This window comes from Camelus dromedarius, chromosome 19 (genome assembly GCF_036321535.1).
Source record: "Camelus dromedarius isolate mCamDro1 chromosome 19, mCamDro1.pat, whole genome shotgun sequence".
Classification (NCBI taxonomy): Eukaryota; Metazoa; Chordata; class Mammalia; order Artiodactyla; family Camelidae; genus Camelus; species Camelus dromedarius.
The window spans coordinates 25450358-25465012 of record NC_087454.1 but is presented as its reverse complement, the minus strand read 5'-3'; the positions used below and the strand labels follow the sequence as shown (position 1 = coordinate 25465012).

At 37.7% G+C, this 14655-nt stretch overlaps 1 protein-coding gene across 1 annotated transcript in view; it reads right to left on the bottom strand.

Annotated features, from left to right (window-relative positions):
- Nucleotides 1-14655, bottom strand: part of DNAH8 (dynein axonemal heavy chain 8) — a 211713-nt gene that overhangs the window by 69398 nt on the left and 127660 nt on the right. Inside the window, exons 63-72 of the mRNA XM_010977286.3 lie at nt 14417-14581; nt 13095-13321; nt 11155-11273; nt 9395-9498; nt 8088-8264; nt 6197-6364; nt 5466-5681; nt 2342-2479; nt 1047-1174; nt 65-236 (exon numbers count right to left, since the gene is read on the bottom strand). Of these exons, the coding sequence (XP_010975588.3) occupies nt 65-236; nt 1047-1174; nt 2342-2479; nt 5466-5681; nt 6197-6364; nt 8088-8264; nt 9395-9498; nt 11155-11273; nt 13095-13321; nt 14417-14581 (1614 nt within the window). The remainder of the gene's footprint in view (nt 1-64; nt 237-1046; nt 1175-2341; nt 2480-5465; nt 5682-6196; nt 6365-8087; nt 8265-9394; nt 9499-11154; nt 11274-13094; nt 13322-14416; nt 14582-14655) is intronic.

Below are 14655 nucleotides of genomic sequence, written 5' to 3'. Positions count from 1 at the left end.
TTCCTAGTAGGTCAGAAACAAAATGAGGCTGAAATTCAAACAATATAAGGAGAGTAACACTTACCGTTGGAGGATCCACCAACATTGAAATAAGATTCAGGTTTTCAGTGAAAGGAATCTTCCGTGCTTTCAACTCTACCTCCCACTGATCTTTAAGCAAATAGTTCCTAAATATCTGATTAAAAGGACCAAGGTAGGAAAGGAATCCAGTGCACAGCAGAATATCACCTACAAGTCTGTTAAGAAAAAACACAAAGTGACTTTTAAGCTCTCCCAGCAGGAGTTTGAAAGGCCACGGGGCAGTTTTCTTACTACGTGAAATCTTTCTTTGTTCCCTGCTCCACCCTTGGCAGCAGACATGGAAGGATCATGAAAAAAGGAACCCAGAAGCGCAAAAGGGGACAGGAGTGGCCTCATTCTGGGTAAGTCAGGGAGCAAGAGAGAAGGTTCCTTCCTGAAGCCTACAGGTCCTGAGGCTTGGCTTCCAGAAGAGGAAAGCATCCTTTTCCCATCCCATCCCATGCCCTGGTCCTGTTCAGATTCACTATTGATTAAATTACTTTTTCTTCTTCTTTGCCTTCCTTCTTTTTTTTTCTTTTCTTTTTTTTTTTTTTTTTTTTTTTTTTTTGCCATTCTCCTACTCCCCTCTTATTCCCTCTCTTCAAGTTTTCTGAAGACACACCAGAAGACCTCAGCACAAGATACCCTTCCATTTAAAACTGTTGATCCACACTTTCAAAATCCCTGAGGTGAAGAGTATAGACCTGGAGCCAGTATCTAGATGGTTCTGGCAAATCCAAATAATGTCAGAAGTACTCTCGCACCAAAACCCCACATTTCTGAACCTAAACTGAGATTTAAAATGTTTCACAAAGTTTTCTTCCCTCTCAGTTCTACTGAGTGTATGTGGTTCTGAGATGGAGATAAGGAAGTGGAGAAAAGCACTGCAGGGAAAAGGACTTTATGTTCTCTCTTGTCACAAAGTGATGGCCTTTGGGGTGATGACTAAGAAGGATGGCAATTATAACAAAGACCAAAATGTATACCTATTAATCTGAACTTTGAACTCTTTGCTTTGCTGAGTCCATCGGACCTTTTCCCCACTCAGCCCATCGATGAGGGTGGAAGCTGCCTGCATCTTTTTCCGGCACATATCAGCATCATTAAGCAGATCCTACATTCATAAAGGGAGAATGTCTCAGAGAGCTCTTTAAATTGCTTAATCAAACATCCATTATGTTCACATGCAAAAATACATGGAGGAATTTCTTAATTTGCAAAATTAGTATAATCTGAAAATACAATGAGAATTTTACATATTAAATCATGTATTTCATTCATAATAGTTATTTTACCTTGAAAAATTTCAAGGAGAGCCATTTTGTAAGAGAGACTCCAAATCACATAATTTACATAGTGTTTCTGTTAAAGATTTTCAAAAAATAATCAAATCAGTAAAATACACCATTTTAAGTCTTGGATTTAGTAATAACTATGAGTTCTTTGCAGTTTACTAAGGATTTTTTCCCCAGAAATATCCTACGTGACTATAGTCTGCTACAGCCAGCTTATATCAGCTCACAAGAGTCAACTGTTAAATTTTGAGACAAGTTGTGAGCTGGTGTTAAACACAACCATTACTAAAAAATAAATTATATAAACTTATAATTAAACAAATTATATTGAAAGGAAGGGTAATAATAAAAACTCATCAATTCGTAATTATTTACTACATTTTTCCATAATCTATACTCTTGAGGATGTTTAAGTTCATCGTATCTGCATGGTGGAAATAGCATATACAGTGTGCTGTATCTTTTTCCAAATCTGCATTGTGTTGTCACATTGATAGCTTAAAATTGATGGTGGCGGTGGTACCTAGACCACAGAGATCAGCCAACACTGTAAACCAAGGCTTTCTTCTCCCCCAAGCCCTTGCCCCCTACAAGCCGATTGTTAAACGTTTACCCGACCACCAGTGCTTACAACCCACACCATGAGGTTGTGTGAGGCTGTCCATTTGACAGATAAAGCTGGTCGATTGCCTGCAATGGCACAATTCATCAGTGCCTGAGCTGGATCTCAAACCCAGTTTTCTGACTCCAAAGTCAGTACTCTTTGCGTATGACATCACAGCTTCCTCTTATAGAAAACAATCACTAAAAACAGAAAAAAGATTTTGGGGTGTTGAAGACCTAAAATAAGTAGACACTGCCAGTGAGTAAGGGCATTTGGATAAATATTTTTTCTTCATAAACATCTGCCTGATTTCTAAATACAACACATGCTTGTGCAACATTTCAGTGCGTTGCACTGGTGATTGTTGCGCACTTAATCTCACCATTTTCTCAGTCATTGCTGCGTCAAATTTTGCTTGCACTTTATCCAGCTCTCCTTGTTTCTCATCAAGCAGTGCCTGAGCCTTCCCCAGTTCAGCGTTAGCAACTGATAAACGGCCCTCTTGCTTGGCCAGGTTAGCCTTCAAAGGAAGAAGATGTGGTTAGTGTAGAGCTGTATTAGTGCTACGAAACATTCATTTCAGTTGGTAACTAATAACATAAATTACTACATAATTTTTGCCCTCTTTGGAAGTCATCTGTTTTGGTGTCTTCAGCTGCGGAAGCAGAGAAATTTCATTAAAGTTGATTTTCTTCCTTGTACCTGTTAATGTTCATATGAAAAATGCCAAAATATATGAGGACGAGTGAAAAAATTACTCACGATTTTACCCAGAGATAGTCTGTAAGTATTGTGTCAAGAAGTTGATAACTAGCATTTTGATTTTTTTCACTTAAAATAGTACAATCATTTCCCCCACATCCTTAAATACTTTTTTCATGAATATTAGTTATATGGCTGCACAATATCCCACAATTTGGATGTATCATAATTTATTTAACCTTTGCCCTACTTTTAAACATTTCTCCCCTACCCCAAATTTTAAAGTATTATAAAGAATGCTATATAATAAATCCTATTGGGTATGTAAACATTTTGGTTTCCTTGGTAAAGATTTTTGAAGTGAAATTACTGTAACAAGAGTTTTTCATCTTTTTCTAAGTCCTACGGCATGGTAATTATCTGTTTCTTATAAATTTCAAGTAATTAATCAGTAAAGAAATAGAGCCCTAGAGCCTTCTAGGGTAGAAGTTCCTTGGTAACTTTCTCACTTTCTTTCTCGATATTTGGTTTTTTGAAATTAGCTCTTTTTCTCAGTAAGTTTTCATTTCATTTAGATGTTCTAATGTATTTACATATAACTATGTAGTATCTGCTGTTTATTTATTTAAATCTACACATCTGTGATTATATGCATTTACCTTTTGATATTCATTTGTTTTTGTGTATTTTCTTCTTGATTAGATTTTCCAAGAACACATCTCTTACATACATATATTTTTGCAGAGCACCAATTCTTTAATTCTACTACTTTTCTCTGTTATTTTATTAGCTTTATTCTACTTTCCTCAAATTGCGTGTGTGTGTGTGTGTGTGTGTGTGTGTGTGTTTAAGCTTACAGGTGAGTATTTATACATACTGGAGTGTTTAGTTTCTTTGATTCACTTAAGGGCTAGGAATGTAGCATTTCTGGCCACATCACAGAAGCTTTGGTAACTAGCTTTTTGCCATCATTTTCTAAATAGAAGTGACTGGCTTTTTTTTTTTTTTTAATATAAACATTCTAATTTTGTTGCTTATAATCAGAGAATGAGGCCTCAGCAATTTTTGCTTTGGGGAACTGAATCAAAGCCTTCTTTTAGAATTGAGTATGATCAATTTTTGTCCATGTGTCTTGGACACTAGACATAATCTCATAGTCTTTGTTCATACTGAAGAAAGTTCAATGTAGTTATTCAACCTTAAAAATAATATAGTGTGTGTAGCACAGGGAACTATATTCAGTATCTTGTAGTAACTTGGGTGACAAAGAATATGAAAACAAATATATGTCTGTTCATGTAGGACTGAAGCATTATGCTGTACACCAGAAACTGACACACTGTAAACTGACTATACTTCAATAAAAATACATATATTTAAAAAAATAATAATAATATAGTATAAAATCTATAATTAATTTATGCCTATTCAGGACTGGCTACATAAAATTGCAAAGAGGAAATGCAGGGACCCTTGTTTAAAAAGTATTAAGGACTTCGAGAGGGGACAGCAGAGCATTAAGCCAAGCATAGTCCCTTCGACAGCTGGCTCTCTACCTACCAGACCTGTCGCGGGTTAATGGTGTATGCCACAATCTCAAATCACAGTATTATCTTTGTTAATTTCCACTTAAAATATTAATGGACTTTACCTTATGTAATGTGATGCTATTTTATTTATTGCATAAGGCATTATTACAATGAAGTCTCACTGTGGATCATGATTCTTATCAATAAAAATAACTGCTCTTATAAGTACTTTTTTTCTTGAATTCTACATTTATAGTAACATCTCTCTCTTGGTATCTTTTTGTTTGGGTGTACTTGCTATATTTGCTCACCATTTCTCTTTGCTAAAACTTTTAAATTTATTTTCTGTTTTACTCAAAGTTACCTATAGGCAAAGTTTAAAGAGGCAGCTATTTCTATGAGGCTTATTGTGAAAAACAGTATGCTTCTGCTTGCCTGTGTACCATTTTCCATTCCACAGAGCAACCTCTTTCAACTTTTTTAGCTTTAAGGTGCTGAGAGGGTGGAATGGGGGTAGTGTGTGTCTGGGTGGTATACTTTATGAATCCTTTGCATGACTGAGAATGTATTTTTGTTCCCTCAGACATAAAAGACAATCTAGCCCAGTATAGATGGTGTGGGTGTGGGTGTGTGTTTATCCCTCAATACTTAAATTGCATCCTTAAGAATGTCTTTTTGTTCCCTCATACGTTAAGAGCAGCTTGGCCAGTTGAATTCTTAGACCCCAGTAATTTCCTACTCAGCACTCTGCATGTGTTTTTCCACTAATTTCTAGTATTTTGGGCTGTGGGAAGTCTGTGACATCCTGATTTCTCTTCTTTTGTAAACAACCTTTTAAATTTTGTTTCTTAGAGAACCTCTATAAGGTTCTCTTTGTGTCTTTGAAGTTGAAGACATTTCTCGGTGTTGGTCCTAATTTTTATAAATTTTGTTCAGAATACGGTAATCAAACTTAGTCTCCAAATCTAATCTCAAATCTCTAAAGATATGGCCAGTTTCCTTTCATAATAGTTTGATTATTATTCCCAATAAGTTCACTTCCTGTTTCAGTTAACAAGTTGGTTTTGGTTTCTTGTCTGCAATGACAAGAAACATGTAACAGATGTAAAAAGAATGAGAAACTGAGAGAACATACAGAAAAAAAAGAAAAATTTGGTAATGGAGAAACTTAACTTTATTAGTCCAAATTACGCTTTGTCTTTTAACAGCAGTAATACTGATGATGACTGATTTTATTAAACATTGATTTACTGGGAAAAGGAAGGAAACTTTTACCTTCAGAGGCAACACCTCTCTGTTGATACCATAAAATGTTGCCATTGCAAGTGTCCAAGACAGCAGACCTGCCACATTCCCACAGACTTTTTTGGCACTTTCAAAATTGTAATCATCCATATTAAAATACGGCTGTAGTAACTCAACAGTCTCTTCATTTATAGTGTCCTTGGGGAACTGCTGGAGGCTCCACAGGAACCCTGTTGCACTCATCAACTGAAAAACAGTATTACAACCTGTAAGCTCCGGGAGAAAATATGCACTTTCTTCTTGGGTTAGCATGTACTTCTAAATTGAATTTTTTTCAAAGAAGTAACAATTGATTTGCTGTACACATACAAATCAAGACTGTGGCAGTAGTCAACCTAAAGCTATAAATTGCAAGCTGTCTTCCTGTTTCCATGGTGAAAAGTAAAGAAGAAAAGCAAGGTAAGTTTCCTGTCTAGTGAGTGCATCGAAATGCCACCAACCACACAAGCTCCTATGATGTTGGGCTGACATCAAGACTGTGCCAATACAGCTACTGATTTCAAGACAGATTTTATAAAAAGAGGGCATCTGGCTTTAAATTTTTTTCCCTACTTACATTTTGGGAGATGCAGTTTAAGATAAACTCTTCAATGCACAATGATCAATTATTGCCTGCCAGCTGGTCTGGTCTATATTAAGCGTCCTGAGATGCGGACACCTGGTACACCCCATAGGACTTAACAGAAATTGATTTTACTTACTTTTAATGACTCTCCCCATGATGGCTTGCAGCAGGGTTTTTCTGGATCCATAGTGACAGGGTCAATTTTCTTTTGAAATAGTAACAGAACACAGTCCATGATTCTCATAATAAGATGAGGGGGCTTTGCAAGTTTCCTGACTGTGGCAATATCATTTGGCTTGATAGTCTGTATTTGGGGTTAGGGATCAAAAATTTTTTTGTTGAGTACTATTCCTAGTTGTATGGAAAGCTAATACTTTTAAATAATTAAAGTGGAAAACTTTAAAACATATTTTCTCCCAAATCCTTGATATTATCTCCTCAAGGCTTTGCATTCCAAGTTTTCTGCATAATGGCTCTTTCATTGTCACTTTGGGATTTCTGTCTCTTTGTTTTCATTTTTTACCCCTTGTAGCCCTCAATTGCCCACCACCCCATTCCTCTGTTAGTAATAACCACCATTTATGTGTAACATTTAGATAGCTTCCATCTTCAAAGCATAGAGTCTTATTACATACGGATAATAAAAGAGGAGCAAGGCCCTGAATATTAGAAACCTCACCTTCAGTTTTCATTTTGAGGGCTGCCCTGTCTGTGGAAGGGAGAGGCATTTGAAGGAGACAAGAGAAGTTATTATAACATATAACTCATTAAAGTATTTTTGAAAGTATCAGTGAGCTGGGTTTGAAACAAGACATTACCTGACATTCAAGTCAAGAAGGACTGGGACATCATGTGATCAATGAAAACACCTAAGACTTGTTTGGTTCAGGGCTCACTGTCTCGTATGTTATCACAGGAGCCATAAAGGGTGTGAGGGTAGAGAATGTGTCCTGGTCATTGTCACAATTTTATTAAATGATGGTAATAAATCTATTCATCTGTTTAGCAAATACAGGCATTCTCCCAGATAAAACAAAAACAAACAGTAATAGCTCTGTCCTCAGAATCTTCTAAGGAAGAGAGGGAAGACACAGTTACCCTAAACTAGGATTATCTGCCATGACAGGAGTATAGGAAATCAAGAGGTCCAGAAGAATCAAAACCTTTCTGGAAGGCATGAGATCTGAGCCTGGTCTTGGGGAATGACTTTTATTAGCCAGTGAAGGTGAGGAAAAGCACTCCTGGCAGAGGAAGAGACTCATTTAAAGGGGACAGACCATGATTATTGCCAAGCCTGTAGGTGTTCCTGCATGGCTGGGTCATGTTCTGTGTAGGGACAAGACAAGAGATAGAGTTCAAGGGGTAGACAGGAGCTAGACTATCATAGCAATAGCACCAGTATTTACTGAGCACTTCCTATGCACACAGCCAACTGTTCATTACTTCTAATGCTTACATTTGTCCTTCAAGGATCAACGAAGAATTGAATCCTGATAGAGACCCAAGGAAGTTAAGTAAATTTTCCTCCAGATTATCGTCTAAGAAGTGGTCATGAGAGTAAATGCAGATCTGCTGGTCTCTGAAGCAGCCCCTTCCTGCCTCACAGCTGCAGATGCCTTGCTTGAGACTGTAACCCAAAGAGCAATGGGAACCACAAGGGGATTTTAAAAGGGTGCATGACACAATCTAGTTAACGATGCTGGAAGAACTGAGAAGGCTCTCTATATAATCTGAATCCCTTAGGCTGCAGTTTAAGCCAATAACCACAGCATTATTCCTCAGCTCATGGAAGACTGATGTATGAAATAAAAATGTTATGGGAAGTGAAGCCTTAAAAAAAATAGAACTTTGAAAATACATAATCAGCAGAAACATTTGTTTCAAATGTTTCAAAACTCGGGGATTATAAATCACTGTAAGAATTCAATTCAGTTTTCTGATGACAGAAATCACATGGATAACTGCATGCAGTGAAGCGCGGTGCCTGCTAGGACTTTTGTTGGGAGGGACAGCAACGCACTGCTCACGTTTAGGGCGGCTTCTGCTTCTTCCAGTGCAGGTCTAGCCGCCTCCAGCTTGGTCTCAGCTTTTACTTTTTCACTATCAATTTCATCCACTATTTTTTGGGCTTTGTCTTTGACTTCCTGCACTTCGTTTTTTACTTTGGCTGAAGCCTGAGCACTTATTGTGACTTCTGCTAATACCTGTTAAATTGAGGAAACACACGAGGGTAAATAGAAACCTTTCAAGGAAAATGTACAGATTCACATAGTTAGATAATGTTTATTCAATATAATATAAAAGAAGACTAAGAGCAAATGTATTTCCCATCTAAGCTGTCTATATTTTAAGGTGTACTAAAGCATCACCTTCAAGCAGTTTTGCAGTCTTCTATTTCCTAAGCTTTCTCTCAGGCACGGAATGTATAAAAATAAATTTTAAGCTTTCATAAAAATGATATTTCTACTTTATGTAATTTCTAGAAAATTAAATCAATTCAAGTAAACTGCAATAGAATAAGGTGAGAAACCATACTAAGTCTCGTGTAATAATAATAAAATAGCTAATGTTTGTTGAGTGCCCACGACACGTCAGGTCTATGCTAAGTGCCTCACCTATGCTAACTCTCGTTTCAGTAACTGGCTAACGGTCAAGACTTAAGTGTCTATTCTTAACTGACTCTCAGTGAGTGGAAGCTAAAAGCAGGTTGAGACTGCCAGGTCATCGATAAAGAAGCAGCACACAGATAACCCTGTCACCTTAGGAGGAGTATCTTATTATTTTTTTTTCCAACTCAACCAACTCTTCCTTTTATCCTTTTTCTTCCCCAACACAAACTTCAGATAGGACTTGGTTGAGCTATCCTAGAAAGCTAGAGCATGCACAGACCTTAAAGAGAAGACCAAATATAACTTATAATCAAGCAGAACTTTCCTAAACAGATGACAGAAAACAAAAGAAACAGATAGATCCAGAGAAGAAAAAAATAATCTTAGACCAAGCAGAGGACATAATAGTTTAGGTATGTTTTGGTATAAGTTAAATAAAACTATCTCTTGGTCTTTGTAAACATTATCTTACCAGAAATAGTCTGTAGGTTTACATTCTGTTTACTTTTTAAATAACATTTTTAAAGAATGCTTTTTTTTTTCTGGTGGGGGTAGGTAATTAGGTTTATTTATTTTTGGAGGAGGTACTGGAGATTGAACCCAGGACCTTGTGTATGCTAAGCATGCGCTTTACCACTTGAGCTATACCCTCCCCTCAAGAACGCTTTTTTTTTTAATATGAAAAAGTACTCCTCACACTAGTAACAAAATAAATGCAGACTCACTTCATCTGCTTTTATGGAAGCCACTGCCAATTCCTTCTCCTTTACTGCAAGATCCTGAGAGAGTTTTGCAACAGATTCACTTGCCTCCATCAGCTTATCAAGACCTTTACAAACACACACACACACACTTTAGCTAAGCATATGACGATCCTCTCAACAAATATTTACTTAATATTTACTACTGATAAGGTACCATAATATGTGCTATAACACAAACAAAATAGTAATTATGGACAAAAGCTTTAAAAAACACACAGTTTAGGAGCAACAATACTATCTATATTTCTGAGAGTTTCAGCAAGGGATGAAGAAAATTGCTCTGGTTGGAGAATACCATCTAGCTACATTTAAGGGAAAGTCACATTGCTACACTGAGTAAGATTAATTTAGTCAGGAAACTTATTGGACAAACTTATGCTCTCCTTGGCTTTGCAAATGGTTTGCAACTACCATTTTTTTGCCTTTGAATCATACTGTGGCTGAGATGGCAAACAAGACAGATGATATGTTAACGCTTTTTTGTGTGTATGATTCCCTTTGCTATAAAAATGAAAATAAATGCTAAAACTTATGCAGTTGGCTACAGGACTTACAGGGCTCTGAAGCTAAATAACTGGCTAACTGAATTTCTCACATTCCGACTGGGTTCTACACAGAGGCAGGTGTATTGGTAAATATTTAGCATCTGGATCTGGGGTAGGGGCACTCATCTGTATGATTTCCAATTTCCATGGTGTAAATACTCCCACCATGTCTGATTTCAAGCTTCTGAGAGATTCTCAGTAACACACCACTACATATTTCTACCTACAAGTAGAATAGAGATAAATAACCTCCAGAACATTAATAATGGCAAAATAAAGTAAAAAACAGCTCAGAAGTAATGCGTTTTGGGTATTCATTGCCTTCAATTTTAACATCATTTATTTAACTGTAAGTTTATATTTGTTAATTTTTAATAAAGGCTGTTTTTTAGCAACCAGATCATAAAATTCCTGAAAGTTGAACCACCATTTCTCACGAGCCAGCACAAGCAGCTTCAGGGCACCACTGACCCTAGAGCATCGTATGGAAAAGCTGCAAGCAGATGAGCCATGGAGCTGTGAGAAAGACAGCAGAAGAATGTTCCCTTCACAGCGTTCCCATCACCACTGTAACGTCCCAGACCTTTGTGCTTTGTGACCACGTTTTGTGCAGAAGTGAAAAGACAGGGCTAAGGTGGTTTTGGATTGCTTGGACCAAATGCTTTCCGGACATAAAATTCGTTCCCAGTTACACTTTTCCTACTTAGACTACATACACTGGACGGAGAAAAATCATTGTTCCTGTAAAATCTTTTTGTTTTTATTTGTTTGTTTCTGTTTCTGTCTTGCCTTTCCCTTTGTTAGAAATCAGAGTCATTAAACATGGCAAAGTTTACACAGATTGAGGGAAACTGTAATGAAACCAGAAGCTGAAATTGTGGTCAGTTTCCAAGAGCTGGCTTCTCCCCGTCTGCTCGGTGCCCTGAACAGGGTGGACCCAAAGTTGAAAGAGCTGGAAGAAATGGTTCTGGAGAAAAAAGGAGGCCACCTGTGTTTAGATTTCTTCTGCCCAGACTTTGTTGACAAGTCCAAAGACCCACAAGGGCATCCCTCAAAAACATCTATTACTCACAACAAAATCAGTATTTCATTTTCAAACGCATCAATATCCACCACAGAAAATACTGGGATCCCTATCAGACAAGCCCTGGAAAGATGAGATTCATTTCCACTTACCAATATTCATACGTTCAGCTTGTTCGTTAATATATTTCACCTTCTCGGTATAAATGTTTTTATAACCATTTATAAAGGAGAGATAAGACTTGGGAGTCACATGTGCCCTTCGGCGGTATCTGAAAGCAGAAGACAGAAATGAGCTTCACGGCTATCTTCTGGTGTACTCCCCTAACGTGTCAACACAGACGCTTTTCCCACACTGAAGCCAGTGGGATCCCAGAGAGCCAGCGAGTCACAAGCAAGAGGGCAGGAATTGTGAATGGTTTCCCTAGAGGTGAGGCGGAAAGAAGACTAAACCTCTAGCGGATGTTTTGACTTGACCCTTATCCCTATTCTGGGCTTCTGTTTCCTAGTCTGGAAAACTGAGAAAAGAATCACTGTCCTCCACCTCCCAGAATTTTGTGAAGATCAAGAAATAAAACGGCATATGTAAACACACTTGGTAAACTTTAAGGTTCTGTGCAAACACTACAGTAAGTGGCTGCAACGAGTTTGTGCCGAGATTTGTTCTCATTCACCTGGTGTTTGCAACACACCCCTTCACTGCTAAGAACCCAGCTGAGTAGGCTTACAAAGGTGAAAAACCAGTCTCCCTCCTGATTCACTGGACCATCCTTAAAATCAAGGCACACTTGATTCAAACATTCAACTCTCTATGGGCTTTAGTACAACAATTACAGTTAACAATAGACATAAATAAAAGGAGTAATTTTATACAGGAGAAACTCAAATCAAAGAAGAGATTTCCACACACTATAAAATTATTTCTACCTTTCAAATTTTCATTTTTGGAGTTCTGAAGATTTTTAACATTAAAAAATATTTTAGGGACTTTGGCATATACGTGACTATTGTTAAAGCATTATATGAATACTGCATTCAGAGTACACTACAACTTAAGAAGATACGAACATTTTTGGAAAATAACACCAAAACTTTCAAAAATAAAGACGTAGGTTTTTGTAGCTGTACAAAGGTAAACATTCCTCTCCACAGTTGACGGTAGTAGGGGTAGTATTCAAGGTAAGTAGAAGGAAAATCTTCCCAGTACAGAGAATTAATACACCCGGATTTACTGAGAGAATCTAGGAGATTATTTAAAATTATTTAAGAGGATGGTCCAGGCATAGTTTTAAGTAAGAAAATAATCTAGGCTAAACAAACTTTCGTGAGGTAGGGACCCAGCAGAAAAATCAATGAAAGTGTTACTTAAGACTCCCTGTGCAGAAAAACAGACACAGTCTTTCTGGGAGGCCCTGCACTCTCTGAAGCCCACCCATGAACCCTAAGGGGTTCACTGCCCACTGATCTAGAGACCCACGTTGGCCCACCTTTATTCACATCAACTGTACACAGTGACTGTCATGCTGTGGGAAACTGTCAACACCAGCTTTCACATCATGAACACCACTGCTGCTTTTAGGGACTGGACTCTTCTACAGCCAATTAAAATTTAGTTTCATAATTATTTAGTGTGAAAACATGGGTAAGACTACGTGATGCAAGTATAAAACCTAAATGTTCTCTTGGCATAAGGCAATAATGAAACTTTAGAACAGTATACTTCTTTAATCAAAATAAACAATGCATTTGAATAAGAAACTAATCTTAAGCAGTTTATAACGAATTAAGTCATTTCCAAAAAAAAAATAATAAATTAAGCAAATGAAATAAAGCAATTCATTAAGCATCTGTTACTTTGAGGCCTGGAGGGAAAGAGGTAGTTAAGTATGGATGCTAGTTAATTTTTAAATCTTCCTTATTTATCATTGTTTCAATGCATAATCTCTAGAAAATCAAAGCAAGAAAAAATTTAAGTGCAGCCAGGCTTCCGCCCTCAATCACCATGACCAGCCTTTCACTAGATGCTACATTTAAGTCCTCTTTGGAGTGAACTTCATGTTTCTGTAGCTATCACGCTAGGTGATGTCACTTACCTTTGGAAATAACTTTCACAGCTCTCTGAAACCATGTCGTGAAAGAGGCCCATTGTTTCTACAACTTGTCTTTTAGTGTCACTAGAGCAGACAATACTATAGCCTGAAAGGAAATAGGAGGCCACAGCCACCAGAGCCTCCTTTGGCCAGCGGCTGAACCAGTCCATGGTGCACCCTGATATCAAGCCAGGAAATTTCAAAGATCGGGCACGGAACTTCTCACCAACCTATCAACAGCAAAGTCAAAAAGTATTAGAAACACAGAGGGACCAGAAAACGGCCAGAGAGAGGTTTATATATTCTGAGCCAATAAATAGCATGACATCACAATTAAAAAAAAAAAAAAAAACCTTCCCAGGCTGCATTAACATGTAAATTAAGTGTCCAAATAAAAGGAGCTAACATTTCCACACTCCTCCTGTCCTAAGACTACATCTGTTCGATTCTAGGAGCTACCTTTTAAGAGGAAAATGACAAACTAGATCTCTTCTAGAGAGAGATGACCAGGACAGTGAAAGGCGTGGATACTAGGACACGTGAGAACAGCAGAAGGAACAGCAGGTGTTTGGTCTAAAAAGGACTTAGGGAGTTTGCAAAAACTTTCTCCAAATATCTGAAGAACTGTGTGGGGGACAGGGATCAGGCTCATTTTACAGGACAATACCAGAATCACAGAGGAAAAGAGACACAAAATTCCAATGATTGTGAAGAAGACCTTTCTGGCCAGTAGACTACCTAAAAATTAAGCAGGCGGTCTTGTAATTTAGTGAGACCTCCCCCAGAGTAGAGCTGCCCAAAAGAATTTTCCATGATGATGGAAATGTTCTATCTGTGTGCTTTCCAGGATGGTAGCCACTAGTCACATACAGCCATTAGCACTAGTGGGACTAAGAAATTGGATTTTTATTTTTACCTAATTTTAATCAAAACTGAAGTCCCCACACATGGCTAATGGTTACTAAACTGGACAAGCACAGTGAGCTAGAGATACTCAGATCTTTATCAGGGACATTTGAGACAACAATATATTGGAGGCAGAGCTGGACAAGACTCCATCACCAAATCCCTTACAAATCAATCTATGTTTCTAGGTAATGAAAGTTGTAGACTTTGCAACAATTGCTGGCAAGATGAATATTTTAAATTATCACACTTTGGTATGAGATTTTGGTCAGTGTAGATTAGTGGCAGTAAAGAGTTAATTTTCATTCAATGTAACAAATGCGAGTTTCTGAGAAAAATATCTCATCAGAGAAGGCGAACTAAGTACATTCAAAGGAGTAACCCCTCCTACATAGATGTAAATAGAAATAACAGCTCACTGGAGAAAAGCAGAGAACAACGTGCAAGTTCTTCCTGGATCTGGAGATGAAGTACTCGTACAGGTTATCAAAGGTGGGAGGGTGGCGAGGTAGCTCTCTTTTCATCACCGATATGAGCCCTTGGGTGATTTCATCCATCTCATCCCGGGCAAACAAACTGGAGATCTTTGAGAAATGGACAAGAAAGTGTTTGGTATTTTAAGAGTTCTCCACAGCCAATTCACTGCCAAAGTCTGGTC